The sequence below is a fragment of the Vombatus ursinus genome, unplaced genomic scaffold (assembly GCF_900497805.2).
Source record: "Vombatus ursinus unplaced genomic scaffold, bare-nosed wombat genome assembly UNPS02014932.1, whole genome shotgun sequence".
NCBI lineage: Eukaryota > Metazoa > Chordata > Mammalia > Diprotodontia > Vombatidae > Vombatus > Vombatus ursinus.
The window spans coordinates 10,505,748-10,524,864 of record NW_020954710.1 but is presented as its reverse complement, the minus strand read 5'-3'; the positions used below and the strand labels follow the sequence as shown (position 1 = coordinate 10,524,864).

At 38.7% G+C, this 19,117-nt stretch overlaps 1 protein-coding gene across 1 annotated transcript in view; it reads left to right on the top strand.

The window, feature by feature from the left end:
• Window positions 1-19,117, top strand: part of CAMTA1 (calmodulin binding transcription activator 1) — a 1,293,563-nt gene that overhangs the window by 42,044 nt on the left and 1,232,402 nt on the right. Inside the window, exons 4-5 of the mRNA XM_027843932.1 lie at window positions 1,677-1,778; window positions 4,431-4,549. Of these exons, the coding sequence (XP_027699733.1) occupies window positions 1,677-1,778; window positions 4,431-4,549 (221 nt within the window). The remainder of the gene's footprint in view (window positions 1-1,676; window positions 1,779-4,430; window positions 4,550-19,117) is intronic.

Genomic DNA, 19,117 nt, shown 5'->3' with positions numbered 1-19,117 from the left:
TGGCAAATATTTTCTTTGTATCTTGGTACGTAGAGGATTGGCTAACATTTTTTAGTTTAATTTTAGATATTTCTCTTAGATCTTTATACTTTTAAAAACATTTATAGAATCATAGAATGTTAGCATTGGAAGACACCTCAGAGGGTGTTGAGCTTTATCTTAGCCCCGATGTGGGTGTCTCTTCATCAGTGTCTCAGAAAAGTGGTCATCCTTTCTCTTTCTTTGAACCTTGAGAGACCTCTTTTCATTGATGAGTAACTAGTTATTTGGCAGTTTTTAAGCTGAAGATTGCCTTTTTGTAATTTCCTTGTTTTCATTCTTATTCTCCTCACTAGATCTATGTAGTATTATATGAGTTCTTCTGTGTCACTGCTATTTGAAGAGAGATTCCCTCAATCTATTCTAGACTAAATGTCCACAGTTCTTTCAGATATTCTTCATATGTAACGCAGTTGAATTTCCTCACTCTCTTGCCTGCTTTACTCTGAATGTGTACTTAGTTTGTCAAGGTTTGTCTTAAAATGTGATGCCCAGAAGTCAACACGGTATGCAAAGTGAATCTACCTAATAAAGAGCAGTAATGGAACTTAAATGAGGTCTCTGGTTCTGGACACTATATGTATATTAATAATGCAGCCTAATATTGCATTAACTTTTTTTTGGCAACCACAACATAGTGTTGACTCATACTGAAATTGTAGTTAACTAATGCTGCCAAATCTTTCTCAGTTGGTTGTTGTACAGTAGCCATGTTTTCCCTGACCCAGCCTCCTCCTTCCACATCCAGTCAGTAGCCAAGGACTGACCTGTTGGCTCTCTCATGTCTGTCCTCCCCTTGACATTCACATTGACACCATTCTAGTCAACATGCTGCCTGGAACATAGTCGGCATTTAGTAAATACTTGTTGATTGAGTGCTTCTCTCCTTTTGAATTATTATAATAGCCTGGCTAACTAGTTTCTTTACATTTAGTCATTCTCTTCCATAGTCTGTCCTTTATGTTGCTGCCAAAGAAATATTTTGAATGTGTTTCTTTGATTATATTATCCCTTTACTCAAAAAGTTTCAGTGGTTCCCCATTGCTGCCGAAGGGTAGCATCCTTACCTCGTAGGAGGGGCTTTCCTTACAGCTTTATTTTCTGCTACTCAGTGGGACCGGCTCCCTGTTCTTCCATCTCACCCTTCTACTTCAGAGTCTGTGTGCTGTGCACTTGTCTGGAGTGGGTTCCCCTTCTAGCTCTAGCTATTGACATTTTTCTTGAGGACTCAGCTTGGTTGCCCTTCTGCCATGAGATTTTTTTCTGATCCTTCTGCTAGAGGTGATTCTTCTCTCCTTGAATTTCTTCAACCACTTGGATATTGCCTAATTATCTTGTAACTTGTCTAATAGTAATTTGTGCACATTTCTTGTATCCCTGTGAGATTTTTAAGGGCCAAGAAGGCAGAGATAGTGCCATTTTTTCTTCTTTGCATCCCCAGTGCTAGCACAGTGCCTTACACTCAGTGGATACTTAATTCTTATTTGTTAAACTGAATCTTGTCTGTGTGCTTTTGATTTCTGAACCCTTTAATGCAGTACTTTACATTCATCATTACTGAATTCCATCCTGTTGGAAACCGCCAATTGTTCCAGACTGTCTTTTTGGGTTTAGCTCTCTTATTCTCATATTCTCAGATATGCCAAGGATGCCTTCATCCGAGTTATTGATCAAATTGTTGAAGAGAACAGTGTCAAAGACAGAGAGCCCTGAGCTGGCCACTAAAGACCCACCTTCAGGTTGGTGTCAATCTATGATAATCAACAATTGGGAGAGGAGCATGGCTTAGTGAATAGAGTTTGGTGTTTGGAGTCAGGAAGACTTGTGTTTAAATTCTATCTCTGATAGAATTTAATTAATCTACCACTGACCATGGGGAAATCACTTAACTTCTCTAAACTTCAGTTTCCTCATCTATAAAATGGGGATAATAATACCAGTAATACTGTACCTACCTCACTGGGTTGTTGTGAGACTTCAGCAAGATAATGCATGTGTAAAATACTTTGAAAACTTTAAGGCATTATATAGAGTGTCCCAGTAGTCTTAGTTTTCATAACTTACAACTGCACTAAAACTTTTGGGACCTTCTATATTAATGTTAATTATTATGGTCATTTGATCATCCATAAATCTTACTTATATGTGCTTAGTACAGTGCCTGGCATGTAGTAGGTGCTTAATAAATGTTTATTGATTGGTTGATTGTACTGTCATCTGTCTTGTATCTGTAGCTTATTCATGAGAACATCATAATAGAGAGCTAGATGCTTTTCTGAAATCCACATAGACTGTGTCTGTGTATTCTTCCTGTCTACCAGTCTAGTAATTTTGTTTTAAACTGTGTAACACATTCAGCCCCTTTAAATGCTTCCCTTTTCTTTTCCTCATCAGGACCATTTGTAGTTGAATGGCTTGACTACCTTTGTGAGAGCCTCTCACCCTTGAGCTGCCTTCCTTTTTAGAATCATTGAGAGGAATGAGATTGTTCTTTGAATTTTCTAAGATCTCCTTTCTTAAAGTCTAGGATCCATGTTGGACTGTGTATATTCTCAGTTATGCATCGTTGGTTATCATAAACTCCTAAGATGACAGGATCATTTTCTCTCACATTGCCTGTTGTTTCCACTTTACCAACCATGTCTTCCATATTGGTCAGAATTAGGTCTAAGAGTAGCATTTCCCATTTCACTGGAAGAGATAAAATTGTCAGCAAATCAAAGCAAGAATTTGCTAGCACAGTGAGTCTTCCAGCACATGTACAGGTGGTTGAAGTCTTCCCTAATTACTGCTGTGTTTCCCTTCTCTATGACCTTCTGAGGTATATCAGAAGTTAATCTCCTATTAAAAAAAAAGTCTCCCTGAGCATTCTGTATACTCCCACAACGTCACTTCTGTTTTTCTCTTTTAACTTTCTTCATGCTCAGCTGTGCTTCTCTGTCCACTAGCCTCCCAGATTTGTGGATTTTCCTTTGGTATGTAATATATACTGTGGTTATTTTGACTTATAGTTCTTTGCTGTGTTTTCTCTTAGTTCTTTTTCTTTTGAATAAGATATACTCTTCTATTGCTTTATTCTAGTCGTGAGTCTCATCCCACCAGAGCTTGGTTAGTAACCAATGAGTTTTATCTTTCAGCATTAAAATCTTAAGTTCGCTTTGTTTACTGTTCTTTGTACATTGCTATATGGACATCTGAGTACATAAGTGTTGTTCCTACTCTTCTCAGTTATTTTCTCCTGTGAATTACTGGACATTTCCTCTCCTTCTGTTCCTTATGTATTGTACTTGATGTCTTCCATATTATCAGAATTTATAGTTTTATCGGTTTTTTTTCTCCTTCCCACTCCATTTTTGATTTAAAAGCCCTCTTGATCAAGTCTGCAAGCCTGTGGCCAGATAGGATCTTTCCATTTTTTGTTGAGATATACATCATCCTTAGCTAAGAGCTCACCATTCTGGTTCTTAAGCTTTGTATGGTCTAGAAACAAAACCATGTTGTGATTTAAAATATTTTTTCAAATAATAAAATACTTCTGCATTTATGAGTTTTTTAGGGGGTAAGATGGAGAAAGAGGCTCAATTTGACTTTATCTTAGAATCATAGGCTTTTTAAAGCTATTTTTAAAGTGAATACATGAAGGCCTTGATTTCATTGGTATAAGAGCTCCTTCTACTAAGGACAAACTGAATTGAGGGTTTCCTGGTTCCCTACCCAGCTGTCTATCTATAAACTGTCGTCTTCAGTTTCTTAATATGGGGGAGATGCTTGCTTTTTTTGTTCTAGGGCCTCCTGATGAGATGAATGCTGCCAGTATGTCTAGTAGGAGTGAAAATGAGTATCATGAGCCCAGAAGAATGACTAAAGGGTGTTTTTTTTTTTAAGGCCTTCATTCTTACCCTGCTGACCAGACCATTGTCCTTGTTCTTCATAAGTTCAGAGATGATATAATTGGAATCCTGGTCTTTGGTTGTCCCTGCATGTAGTATCGTTTGTTCTCCAAGGCTGGGCAAATAGAGTACCAGTGCTGGCAAATGTTCCCAAGTTGAGAAACCTTGGAGTGTGTCTTGGTGACTTGGTGTGAGTTTGTTGCCCAAAGAGTAGATGAGGTAAATTCAGAGAAGCCCATCACTTGGGGTGCTGCTGAGTGGTACAATTTTCACCCCAAGAATAGAGATTCTTGCAGTCTGTGTGGAAGCCTACCCTCGGGGAAGAAGGTGCTTCCCCCCTGAACGCCCCAGAGCACTGTGAGGTAGGCAGGATCCCTTGTGGGGTGGAGGGGTTGGTGTAGTGGGTGGCAGACAGCCAAACCCAGGGAGGAAACCATTTAACTTTTCACAATCAAGCCTCCATGTTCTCTGCAGCTGAATGTTCTTCTGTCTTCTCTCTAGATGATCATGGGAACAGCAATGGCAGTCATGTAAAAATCTTTTTACCGAAAAAGCTGCTTGAATGTCTACCGAAATGTTCAAGTTTACCCAAAGAGAGGCACCGCTGGAACACTAATGAGGTAGATACAGTACCATTTTTTAGGATGTAATTTTTAGGTCTCGATTTAGATTCCTATTTTGTGAAGGCTTGGAAATCAAAATGTTGAAATTGAAAATGGGATTGGAAAAGAACATTACACTTGGATTCCATAGAAGCCAAAATGTTTCTGGAGTTTGCTACTTAAATCAAAATTGTTCTCTCTTACATGCTTGGTTTGTTTGGGGAAAGACAAAATATGCATACTGACTGACTAACGTAGCATGAGCCTTTATTTGTATTTTCTTATATTTTGGTGTCTCAGAAGTGTGGTTAAACTCTGCATGTATCTGAGTTAAACATTAGTTCTTACTGTTGTCACGAATTAATGAAGACATAGCTTCTGTGTAATATGCAAGGTCTTGCCAGTATAAAGTTACTATTAAAAACAGTAATGATAGAGTACTTATTAGCAAAAACAGTACTTAGGCCTTTTAGATGAAAAAAAGTTTCTCTTGGAGAATTAATAAGTTTAGCTTAATTAAAAGGCATTTTTTATTAAGCACAGTGGATATTCACTGCATGAGGTCTTAAAAATTTGGTATACAATTCTAAAGTTGATTAATAAAAGGTTCTTTTTTGAAATGACAGCCCTTCTCCTCAGGGAGAGGTTGGATTATGGGTCTTAATGCTGTGAATGTGCCAGAACCTGGGTCATCCTTTTCATTTTAGAAATCTGAGTATTAGAATCTTAAGAATAACCCTGCTTTACTGGGTATGAAGTAGTGGGAGACAAGAACATCAACACGAGACTCTTTCCTTAATATTTAGTTAACTTAAAGATAGCAATTCTGCCAAGGTTGAAGTGGTTCACCATTTAATTCTGTGTTCATGTAACACTTAACCATCTTGGTGGGTGCCCCGTTGCATTTAATAATTATATTGGAACAATAGTGCTACTTTGCTACTGTCACTTTTCTAAGGTCCCTTTGCTCTTGCTTTCCTCAAGTAGACTTTGTCTTACATTGCTGAACTTGTTTATATAGATGAAAAATTGTGCGTGGTGATTTCAGTATCCATTGTAACCACCTCATTTTTAGTATCTTTGAAGGGAGAAGGAAACTTTTTAATTCTTTGTGGAAATTATGCCTTTTCCTCCCCAAATGGAATGACTTTTCCTGTTATAGAAACATTAGGTTGTTTAAAGCCATATCATCACAATCAATTTTAAACTATTTTAAAAGTTCTGTTGTGATTGAAACTCAGTAAAGGTAGAATTTTATTAACAGGATGTAAACCTGCCAATAAGAAATGAGTCAATGGCTCTGCCTCAGTTTTAAGCCAAAGATCCTAAGTTGAAGATTTAACTCATTTTTATGAGGTTGGAATAAAGAACAGAACGACATCATGTGGTTGAAGATGACATGATTGGTTACATGGCTGAGGAGAGGGGAATAATATGATTGATTAGAAGCTGGGAATTGAGGGGCTACAACAACCCCTTCCTTCCTTCCTGTGACTAAGAAGTGTTCATGGTTTGAATTCACCTGCAGGATTAAAAGATAGTGGCTCAGGCTTCTTGGGATATCAAACAAGACATCCTTGCAGAATATTTTGGTGACGTAAAGATCCTAGACCACACTCCCTGCTATCCACCTGCATCCCCCAAGGACAGCAGAATTCTTGGAGGCAGGAAGAAAGCAGTGCTTAGCAATGGAGTTGGATTTCTGAACTTAGCTCATTGCAGGTCAGCTGAATTTCTGCACTAAGTTCAGAGACAAAGAACCATGACTTAGGCAGTTACAGGACAGAAACAATTGATTGTAAAAATAGGATCAATAAAAGATGATAGAGAATCAGTTTCATCTTCTCAGTTCTAAATGTGAAAATGAAATTAAAATGCACTAAAAGTTGTTCTGAATAACCAGTGCCTGAATTTCTTCCCCCAAGTAAACGCCCTTTGACAACTACTGGTCTAGCTTAGTTCATGTAACCAGATTGTGAGCCATTTAAAAAACTCATTTTGAATCAGAAGGAACCTTAGAGAGATCATCTTATTCAATGGCCATTTTATAGATGAATAAACTGGTACCAGAGAAGTTAAGTGGGAATGGAGTCAGAGTGCTGTTATTGTTTTCATTTCAGTTGTATCTGACTCTTTGTGATGCTATTTGGAGTTGTCTTGGCAAAGATACTGGAGTGGTTTGCCTTTTCCTTCTCCAGCTCATTTTACAGATGAGGAAGCCGAGGTTAACGGTGTGAAGTGACATGGTCACACAGCTAGCAAGTGTCTGAGGCAAAATTTGAACTCGGGTCTTCCTGACTCCAGCCCCATGCTCTGTGTGGTGTGGCACCACTTAGGTTCCCCAGGAGCCAAAATTCTTGCATTCAGATGCCGACATTTAATATCAGGTATTAAGTCTTCTTAATAATAATATAAATATACATAAAAATAGAAAAACTCACACTTTTTCCACTTGTGACCCTTTCAATGCTTCTTAAATTGTGGGTCGCAACCCCATGTGGGGTCATGACCCACAGTTTAAGAAGCACAGTGTGACCTTGTACAAGTCTCTTAACATCTTTAGGCCTCAAATTTATCATCTGTAAAGTGAGAAAATTGGTCTAGATGATAAATAAGGTCCCTTTTAATTCTAAATTTATGCTGTTAGGGTCCGACAGGGAGTCAGTGGTCGAGCCACTGTGAGAATTGAAGTCCTTTAACTCCATATTTAGTGTTCTGTCCCCAGGATTGCATTCCTTTTTCTGTTTTTACTAAAATTTTAATTTGTTACTGAAATATCATAAATCATTTCTAGCTTATTTTCTGCTGTGGCCAAATTTCTTTACTTCATTACTTGAATGGATTAGTGATCTTATCATTGTGGAACTCCCCTCAACTGGTGCAGCCCATCCACGTCTTCTTATCCTGTGAGGTTAATTTCCATGTTGTCCTATTTAGTTCTCTGCAGAGGATCCACTTGGTATGATGGAGGTCTTTCTCTAGATCTTTTTTTCATTTCGTAGGTGTTATGTTGGCCTGCCTGTTTGTCATCATGCAGTCTCATCACACAACTGGCCCACCTTTTCCAGCCATGCTTCCTCAGGAATCTGTCTTGTGCAGCTTCTTTGGCATAGGCCATTATTGGAAGTATGCTGCAGATAGGTCTTTTGTGTGTGGAAGGGAGTCAAGAGGGGGGCATTAAGCCCTTTTGTAACGCTTAAAAGCAATGTGTAGTTTCCCAAGTATAATCTAGCCTGCTTCTTTACTCTCATTTAATTTTTTGGTCCAGTTGATGGTTCATTTGCACTGGTGTATCAACTCAGTGCTATTTAAATGCATCTCATATGTAGTACAGTAAACATTTATCATCCGTTTAGAGTATATGTTAAGTTTGTGTCATAGGATTATAGATTGAGAGGTGGGAGTGATGTTGGGAAGATCTAGTCTAACTCCCTCATTTGTAAAATGAGGAACATGAGGCCCAAAGATGTTAGGAGGCTTCTCCGGGGCTATACAGGCAGTCACCTGGATTAGGATATGAACCACAGGCCTCTGTCTTGAAATCTAGTGCTCTTTCCACTGCATCTGGTTTGGAGGATTTTGTCAGGTTCTTTTATGCCTCTTCAACCCCTATGATAATGCTGAGTCTTCTTACCTTTGTGGCAGGCTCTTGGCTTATGTTTATCAGGAGATAACGATGTGTTCCATGCTTTGCTCCTTGTTTTGGTAGGGCCAACTCCATAAAGAGAACCTGAACACTATCCTTCCATTTTGTCTTCTGGTTTTGTTTATCCTGAACGTGTCAATATTGATATGCTTTAGTTCTTCCAGTAGTTTGTCAATTCATTAGTCATTAGGCCAAAGTCTCACGTTTAGATTTTTATGGTTAGGTTAATGTTTACAAATAGTCTAAAATCTGTTATTCTTAGCACCCTCTGCCTTGTTTTCAGTCACTGTGGAAGTTAAAGGGCACCGCATAGGACTGAGGACCCTTTACAATTTTTATTTGTTTTATGGTTTGCCATGGCCAAGGAATTCACATAGTGACCAGCCTATTGATGAAGTTCTCTGTTTTAAACTAGATTGTTCTACAAATGACAAACTCGGCCTGTTGCTGGGATTGTAATCAATGCCTTTTCAGCATGGTAGAGTCTATCCAGAACTTACACTCTCTTGGCAAAGCCTTTGAGAAATTAGGGTCACTTCCACTCTGTGACAGGGCATTAGAATAATTCTTGAAATACATAAATATACCATTTGTGTATTTTATTTTATTTTATTTCATTTTATTTTTTTTGCTTTTTGTGAGGCAATTGGGGTTAAGTGACTTGCCCAGGGTCACACAGCTAGTAAGTGCCAAATGTCTGAGGCCAGATTTGAACTCAGGTCCTCCTGACTCCAAGGCTGGAGCTCTGTCCACTGCACCACCTAGCTGCCCCCCTATTTGTGTATTTTAAAACGCAGTGTTTCATATTTTACTAGGCAGTATGATTTTTATATTCTGTGTTAGGTGTCACTCAGCAGATTATGAAAATAATGATTTTAAAGAATTGGTATTTTAAAATGATGCTAAGTTGTACCAGGAGTTTGGGAGGACGTTTTAAATACCTACTTGTTCTTGCCAGTTGTATAGTTCATAATACTAATGAGGCTGGGATTGGAGTCTTGATAGTTTAGGTTCCCAATAAGGAAAAGCCTTCACCATATTGTTTACCTCTCCCTGACCAGATGTATCATAATCTGTGAACCCTCCCTCAGTCCGTCCCCCCTGCCCCCCTCCCCCCCACCCATTTGGTCACAGGGAGAACCAGGAAGGAAAATGTGAATGACTTTTTACAAACTATCATCGATAGTAAAAGAAAATTAATAAACCAAAGTATATGTGCCACTGATGCGTGGTAAAATATCAGGGAGTGTCATTTGTCCAAGGCGGCCTTGGTGTTCCTCTTTCTGTTAAATTGAATTACTCATTCACCAGCCCCATTGGGGCAGCTTTAATGATAGGGTGGAATTCTAAGGTTTGAGCATTTTTGTTTAAGGACCCTGGAACTTCTTCATATAGGAAACATTTATGAAAGTGATTTTAAAAGATGTCCTTCGATATACACCTGTCTGTTTTGTATGATTTGATGGTGGTGGTTATCATCTACCAGTGATTCCTTACCTAGTATCTTGTTATTTCACATGTGGTGTAGCTTTTGATGATTTTACTGAGTCTTGGCAGCCTCAAGCATTTAATACAGCCGTTCTTTATGTTGATACTAAACTAAAGAAACTGTACTCTGAGGAAAGCCTCTGTTCAGGTCACACATCAAGTGGGTTTTTTAGAAAAAACTTACTTTAAGATGTTCCAGTGGAAAAGATGTGATATTTTTGTAACTTTCATTCTCTTTTGATTCTTATATTAAAGAGTATTGTAAAAACCCATATAAATCTAGCTGAATGATGTTATTTAGTTTTTAGAGTGATATTTTGGGCCTTAGGTTTAGATTTTTATTAGTATTCACACGTTGCTATTTGGTAAAGGATTTTCTGTGGATTTATCTCTGTGCTTAGTATTGACTCCAATGTGTTATTTCATCAGTGTTGGGAACTCCCAGTGTGGAATTTCCATCAACTAATGCAGATCATAAGCTCTTCTGTAATTTATAGACAGAAGGAGTTGTCAGGGATCATGGAGTGTGATTTGTGTGTAGTCACACATCCAGTAGGTTCCAGAAGCAGAATTTGAATCCAGATCTTCTGAATAAAAAACCAGCCTTCTATCTGTTATGCCACAATGCCTTTCAAGAGCTTGATAGAAGCTGGAAATGCTAACATTTATCATTGAAGAGCTCAGAGAGGCTTTAGAGATTATCTTGTCTCGGTGTTCCCACCCCCTCAACCCCCCGCTTTTGGAAGATGAGGATCTGAGATGTGAAGTTATTTGCTCAAAGACATAGCTGGTTAAAAGAGTCCTAAACCCTGCTTCCTGATTCTCAGGCAAACATGGGGGCAGCCATTTTTGTTGGGTTAACTTGACTTCTACCTTTGCATTCTTTTGAGTTTCAGGCCTAAATTTATGTCCTTTGTGCACAGTGACTTGACAGTGAGTGTAACTCTCAGAGAGCAAAGGCTTGTTTTTTAGATAAGTGTTTTTGATGTGTAATATAGAAGGAGGAACATAAGCGCTGCACAAGATTTGGTGTATTTTAAAAAAGAAAGTGTTACCTCCAAGTAGTACAAGTAGAAGTTTTATAAAATCATAACAACGTTAGCATCTTATGCATTACTGAAGTATGAGGCTTAATTTTTATTTCCAGGGCAAGGGAGAGCAAATGTACGGGGTTGTCTCTGTAGAGTGCATTAGTTAAAAAGCCAACTCTATTTCATAATCAGCTTGGTGTTCTCATCTTCATTAGTTGAACTATTATAAGGTTTCTGCATTTTAAGTTAATATTTTTGAGGCCCAAAGCCAGAAATAATTATGCTAATGCAACTTTTTGATTGCACAAATGACTAGTTCATAATTATATATATTAGTGGTTCATATATGATGTCCAGACTAAAATTCTTTTTGTTTAGACATTAATTAACTTTGGCTACTTTACTTAAAACATTACTACATTTCTCAGTCTCCATATCAATATAACCCCTTCCCTTCTCTCCTCCACCCCTTTCCTTCCTCCCCCCACACATATAACATTCTTCCAAAGCCAGACTAATGCAGAAGCATTAACCTTTCATAATGAAATTGTTCTCCCCAGATATCTTCAAATCACTTTTTGGTGCTAGTATTTTTGAAGTGTTTAATATTTCTTATTTTTTCTGCTAGAAAGTTTCTCTTGAGGAAGTAGAGACCAATAGCATTTTTTCCTTTTGCTGACCACTAGAAAAATTGCATCAGAGGCTTCTCATAGGAACAATTCCAACTCTTTTCCTTATTAGTTTAATTTTGAAAAGTCATATGAAAAAATGATCCATGATTATGATAACAGTGTAGTTATTGAGTGTGATAAGATTCTGGATTATGCTAAGGATCTTAAAAAAACTTTGAGAAATACCCATTTTTACATGAGGGAAAGTTACAGTTGTGGATTCAGACTGCTGGAAAGATAGATTTGATTTTTTGTAACTTATTATGTTCAGTATAAGAAATGGGACTTTAAAACCTGTTAACTTTTTTATTGAAGTATTGGCTTCAGAAGTAGGCACTCAGTTAATATTTGTTCAGAGGTGGAAAGAACGAATTTTGTAGTTTTAACAACAAAAAAAGGTTGTCTGAAAATGATTTTTATTGTGTCTGTATGTTACTGAGAGTGAGGAAAGAGGTTTTTTGTATATATGAATTTTTTCTCCCCTGCTTACATAGAGTATAGGTTGATGCAGACCACTCACATAACTTTTCCTTGATAGCTAGCTGAGTTTTTACAAAGTATTGTATACATTAGAGCATTGTGTGAAACCTTTCTCTTGAAAAACAGACCCAGGGTTAGACAAAACAAAATATACTCTCAATCCTATTTGTAAAAATGCAGATGTCAAAAAAAATACATATGTCAAGTTTTCTGTGACTTGAGCTATGTAAATAAGTAGTTCTTGGGCTTTCAAAATGATGAACTTTTGAAAAGCTCTAGTGAGACTCGGAGAACTTGGCTTGAATGACTTTTTGAGGCAGATGAGTGGGTTCCCACCTGGGCAGGTGTTTTGTTGCACTTTGTATCCCTTAGGCAGATGCCTAATGATGTGAATACCCAACAGCCCTGCTGTAGTGGAAAGTGTGGATCCTGGCCTTAGAGCCAGAGACCTGGTTTCAGATACAGCCTTTGATGCTTAGCAGGTCTGTGACTATGGGCTAATCACTTAATCTTTTGGACTCTTGGTGTCTTCATCAATAAAATGGGGATAATTATCTCTGTAGTATCTACCAGGATTATTGTCATGAGATTAATATGAGATAAAGTGTAAAGTGTTTTGCAGACTTGAAAGTGCTGTACAGATGTCAGCTATTGTTTTCATCTTTTATGATAGAGTTCAGGTAGAAGTAATCTAACCTCATATTCTTTTATAGTTAATGCTCTGCAGACATATGGATAAAATAGTAGCTTTTTATTACTTAATAAAAGTATTGGGATGCAAACTCACTGTTGTATCCTCACTGAATGTGGAAATATCTTTACTACCACCTTAGTAGCATGCAGTTCAATAAAGAAGATAGTGACTTCACTCTGTTCCCTTGTGGTTTTGATATTTGCTGCTCAGTCTCTGTGTTCATTGCATGTAGATTGGAGATAGAACTCTTTTGTATGCATCATCTGTTAAAAATGCTGATCTTACGGGCAACATTATTACGATAAGATCATGATGATGGTGATGGATGGATGAGTGGTGGAAGTTACAGAGAAGCATATTTAGGCCGGATGCAACCCCCTCTCCCCCACGCTTCTTGCCAGAGCTCTGCAGAAGTAGAGGAGCTGCTGGGGAGGTAGCGAGGGGTTCTCCTTCACATAACAGAGAACTGACTGCTTGTTGGGGAGCAGAGAGGGGATCTTTTTCAGATGTGGATTAGTCTAGGTGGCTTCTGAACTACCCTCCCACTCTTTTGTCCTTATGAAAATGGTCATCTGGACTTGGAGAGGGACTATTTAGCCAAAGTACAAGTGGTCAAGAGTGTTCATGTAAGCTGTAATGGAATATAGGCTCACAGGACTAAGAACTGAAAGGGACCTTAGTAGCCACTCAGTGTGACTCCTGCAATTTCCAAATAGGGAACGTGAGACTATCAAGGGCGGTCAGGACATATCTGATCTCAGTTCAGTTGATCCCAAATCCAGTGTTTCCTCAGTTAAAATAACTGATATTTGCATAGTACTTTAAGGTTAGTGAAGAACTTTACATAAAATTTCTTGTGAATGCTAATTTTCTCTTTTTAGTCTCACAACAACTGTATGAGGTAGGTGCAACAGGTGTTATTATCCCTACTGGACAGATCAGAAAACTGAAGCTCAACAAGGTTAAGTGACTAGGCTCTTGTCATGCAACTGGTAGGATTTGAATCCAGATCTCTCTTTGACTTCAGGTTTGGTGTTCTTTCTACTGTGCCATGAGGAAGATTTTGAAGAAATGTTCCATTTCATTTTTGAATTTATATAGTTGAGACTCAGAAAATTTCAGAGGTGGAAGGAACCTTAGTGGCTATCTAATTAAAATAATCTTTTTTATAACACACTGAATAAGTTTTTATCCAGCTTTTGCTTGGAGATCTCCAGGGAGGCAAGAACCTGGAATGAACAGCTTGTTGCCTCTATTTCCTCTCATTCATCTCACTCACTTTTAAAACCTCAGTATCACTCAACTAAAACTTCTCTCTTCAATTTTTAGCTATTATTCCTTAATCCCCAACTAGATGGTCTTTTTCTTCTCCTTTTTTCCTTTTTTGCAACATATGACATTTTTGTCTACCCCTTCCTCATACACACTCTCTTTCCTAGGTTTCTATGACACTGATCTCTCCTGATTCTCTTGCATGTGACTACTCCTGGTCAGTCTTTTTTGCTGAGTCACCATCCATATCTCGTCCACTATGTAAGGATATACTTCACGGCTTCGGCCTGGATCTTCTTTGCTTTTTTTTTCCTCTGTACCTTCTCTTAGTGATGCCATTAACTCCCATGTATTCCGCTATCTTTTTTATGCAGATGATTTCTTCATATGTATAGCTAGTTCTGGTTTCTTTCCTCAGCTCCAGTTAAGCATGGCCAACTGCTTATTGGACATCCTTAACAAGGTGTCATGATGGTTTCCTTTGGATATTCTCAACAAGATGTCCTGGTGGTGTCTTAAATGTAATATTTCCAGAACAGAACTCATTATCTTTTTCATCTCCTTAAGATTCCTTTTTCTCTTTTAAAAAACAAACAAACAAACAAACCTCTATTGAGTTTGTGACTAAATAAGCAATAGAAAGTATCACACAAAACAAAATAGACAGTTTTAATTATATAAAATTTTTAAAGTGTTTGCATAAACAAATCTAATGCAGTTAAAATTAGAAGGGAAATGCAGTTGGGAAAAATCTTTGCAGCAAGTTTTTCTGGTAAAGATCTTTATTTCAAGATGTATAAGGAACTGATTCAAATTTATAAAGCTAAGAGCTATTCCCCAATAGATAAATGATTGAAGGATTATGAACAGGCAGTTTGCAAAGGAAGAAATCCAAACTATGGGGAAAAAAATTCTCGGAATCACTAATAATTAGAGCTAAGTGAATTAAAGCAACTTGGAAGTTCTACTTCAAACCCAAACTGGTAAAGATGACAAGATATGACAAGTGTTGTAGGGGCTTTGGGAAAACAGTGCACTAATGCATCATTGATGGAATCGTGAATTGGCCCAACTATTATGGAAAGCATTTTGGAGGTATACCCAAAAAGTCACTAAACTGTGCATACTCTTTGACCCAATGATACCACTACCAGGTTATATCCCAAAGAAATCAAAGTAAGTAAAAGGACCTGTATGCACAAACATATTGCTAGCAGTTCTTCTGTCTGTCCTTCTCTTGGGGAAAGGCTAAACAAATTATGGTAACGTGAATCCAGTGACATTATTGTGCCATAAAAGAAACGAGGAAATGGATAGTTTCAGAGGAAACAAGGAAGATCTTTATTGAACTGATGCAGAGTGAAATAGACGAAGCTAGAACAGTTTATACAAGGACAACATTATGCAGAAAAAGTTTTTGAAAAACTTTAGAACTTAGGTCAGTTCCATAATAAATTATAAGACCAGATGACTGAAGATGAAACACTACTTACTTCCTGCCAGAAAGATGAGGAACTTAAAATTCAGAGAAAAAAGTTTTTGGGAATGGACGATGTGGGAATTTGTTTTGCGGGATTATGAATATTTATGATGAGGGTTTTATTTTTATTTTTGTTGAATTGGGGGGTTACATTATGTAATGGGAGGGACTGGTTATAAATGCATATAAAATAAATTTTAAAACAAATTTTAAGAAGCTTTTATTAGCACAATTTTTAGGTTGGAAATATGGTTGCATTCTCAAATACCCCTGAGAACTCAACAATAACTGAAAACATTTGAGCCATAAGGCTATGCTTTTCAAACAGTGGTGTCCGTATCTTCTCTTAGAAGTGAGCTCTGTATGATTGATAAAAGTTTTCTTTTAAGAGGTTGTATTAGATTGTCACAGCATTACAGAATCTCAGTCCAATGAAATAGGTGGTCATCAAAAACTGAAAATGAATCCTGAAAACCTGAAAGAGTGCCCCTGCACAATGATAGAGCTTCTCTTACTATGAGAGGTCCTTCAACTAAATAGGATTGAGGAAAGCTTCTTCTGGGTCTAGTAGCACCATCAGGGGCCAGCCTTGCCATATTCTGCTCCTGTTGCAGATTTTTCATCAGGAGGGGAGGGGAGGGAAAAGAAGGGGAGGGGAAGGGCTTGAGGAAAGGGTGATGTTGATGTTGCACATAATGTATGGGTGAGAGTCCAGAAAAGTAGTGATTCTCAACCAGGACAAGTTGCTTTAGCTTCTTCTCAAGTAGTAGCATCAGGGGACTGATGCTACTACAGTTTTACTGTAGTCTTCCCCTTCTCAGAAAGGAAGGGCCCAGGAAGGGAAGATCAGCGTGTCTCTGATAATGTGTAGCCACGAGTCACCATAAGAAGGAGGGATTCACAATTAAAACAAGTTGCCCTAGTTTCTCCTAATTCTAGTGGTACTGTCAGTAGAAGGCCAGCCTTCACATAGTCTGTTCCCATGGCAGGATTCTTCACAGGAGCAGAGGGATGGACAAAGGGCGATGTGGATATCGCAAAGAAGGTGTGACCAGGAGACCCCCGAGCAAGTAGGGATTCTCAGTCAGATTGAATTCTAGTGGCTTCTTCCGGGTCTTGGACCATTGAAGTTCAACCTTGCTCTTGTTGGCTCCTCTGGCAGGTTTCTCCTCAGGAGGGGAGGATCTGGGGAAGGATTAGGGAGAAGGTGTTTCATATAATATGTGGTCATGAATCTTCAGAACAAATAGGGATTCTCAACCAGAACAAATTGCTCTAGCTTCTCCGGGGTCTAGAAGTGCTGTCTGGAGTCAGCCTTCCCATAGTTTGCTTCTATGGCAGTTTTCCCCTCAGGAGGGGAGGACCTTGGAAGGGAAGATAGGAATGTTTCCTATAATGCTTTGCCGTGAGTAACTGGAAGAAGTAGAGATTCTTAACCAGAATAATAGCTTCTTCTGGGTATGGTAGTGTTGTTAGGGGCATAGATTTGCGATAGTCTTTTTTTTCCTTTCCTTTTTTTGATGAGGGAATTTGGGTTAAGTAACTTGCCTAGGGTCACACGGCTAAGTGTCAAGTGTCTGAGGCCAAATTTGAACTCAGGTCTTCTTGACTCCAAGGCCAGAGCTCTATCCACTGTGCCATCTAGCTGCCCCCTGATGAAATTTTTTGTTTGTTTGTTTTTGCTAGGCAGTGGGGCTAAATGACTTGCCCAAGGTCCCACTCTAGTAAGTATCAAGTGTCTGAGGCTGGATTTGAACTCAGGTCCTCCTTACTCCAGGACTGGTGCTCTGTCCACTACACTAACTAGCTGCCCTTGCCATAGTCTTAATGGAGGAGGAGATAGGGATTTTTTATACAAAGCTGAATCTGGCCTGGCTACTGACAATATCCTTCATTGGGTTACTAACTCCTAGGAGAGATGGGCTATATCATATAGATAGACTACAGAATCTTTTGCCCCAGGGTCATGGAGTGCCATAAAAATGGCTCAATTCTCCAGTGCTCTTGGGGTGCTTTCTCTAATGAGAGAAAGGTTGAGAAGTGGACTTTAAAGATAAGAAGGTTAGAACATATTTCAGGCCAGCAGATTTCCTTGCTACCTCTGTGATCTTGGTCCACAAAGCTCTATCAGCTGTCGTTGCCTGTAGAAGAGAATACCAGACACCACAAACATTCTTTCTGATAGATGATGAGTTGGCCAGGTGTTTAGGTAGACCCTGGGCAAATGCATTGCCTGCACATGGCTGTTACCTATCCTACAAGAATAAGAAAATGATGTGAGGCTGCCAGGCTTTAGAGCGGAGGAGGAGAGATGGGAAGGACCTGACCACCAAGCCTGGCTGCTATTGGATGCCTTGGAAGGCTCGAGTACAGGGGACCAGACACATGGGCAATCCTGAGCCAAGCCTTTTAGTTATTCAAGTTTGTAGCCTTAGTCACTCTTGACTCTTTTCTCTCAAACCCTTTCCAGTGAATTGCCAAGTCTCATTCATTTTATTACTGTCACATCTCTAGTTTACTTTCTCTCCTGTGTACTCACACCCTAATTCAGGGCCTCATCACGTATTTCCTGGACTATTTCAGGAGCCCACTGTTGGGCCTTTTTGTCTCACATCTTCCCAATCTAATCCATCTTCCATACTGCTGCTACATTCAAGCCGTATTCAAGTGATGTTATGAAGATAGATTTAGCAAGACTTGGAAATGAATTGGATATGAGGGTTGGGGGAGTGAGGAGGTGAGGATGCTACCAAGGTTTTCAAGCCTGAGTGACTGGAAGGATGGTGGTGTCCTTGACAGTAATAGGGAAGTCAGGAAGTCAGGGTTTTGAGGAGAGGTAATGTTCCATTTTAGATACGTTGAGTCTAAGGCTGCAGAGCAGCTCTTGAATGATCCATTAGATTCAGCAGTTAAGAGACCATTGATAATTTTGGAGAACATTTTTGTTATACCTAAACTGTGCAGCCCCAAACTGAGCACAGATACTTGAGATGTGACATGACATGCGGGGTACAGACCCATATGACTTTGTCTCCTTATTCTAGGATATTGTGTCTCTCGAGGTTGTGCTGGCTCTCCTGGCTTCCACATTACACTTTTGACTCACTGAGCTTGTAATCCACTTAAGTCTCCAGATCTTTTTAAAGATAAACTGATATCTAACTATGGCTCACTAATCTTGTATTTGGGCAGTTGATTTTTTGAATCTAAGTGTATGATTTTACTTTCATCTATATTATATTTCATGTCATTGGATTCAGTTCAGTGTTCTACTCTGTCAATATCATTTTAGATCTTGACTATGTCAGACTCTCCAAAGTTACCAATGATCTCTTAATTGCTAAACCTAACAGCTAATTCAAAAGCTGCTCTGCAGCCTTTGACCCTATTGAACACGTCTTAAACTCAACATGTCCAGTGAGTTAGCTGTCCCTCTCTGCTCTGTGTCTTTACATGGGCATGCTCTCTTTGCATCGATCCAAGTAATTGATGAAAATGTTAAACAGCACAAGGTCAAACACAGAGTCCAGGGTCACTCCTCTAGAGATCTGTTACTCAGTTGATGTTGAACAATTAATTATTACTACACTCTGGATCTTCTTGTTTAACCACTTCACAATCAGTAGAATTGTGTTATCATCTAGCCTACGTTTCCAAATTTTCTTTAAGGCTAGCATGAAAGGCTTTATCAACAGTTTATTAAAATCTGGATGAACTATAGCTTCGGCATTCCTGATTGACTATTCTAGTAACCCTGTCAAACAGAAGTAATGAAGTTAATCTGCATGACCTATTCTTGATGAAGCCATGGTAGCTCTTGGTGA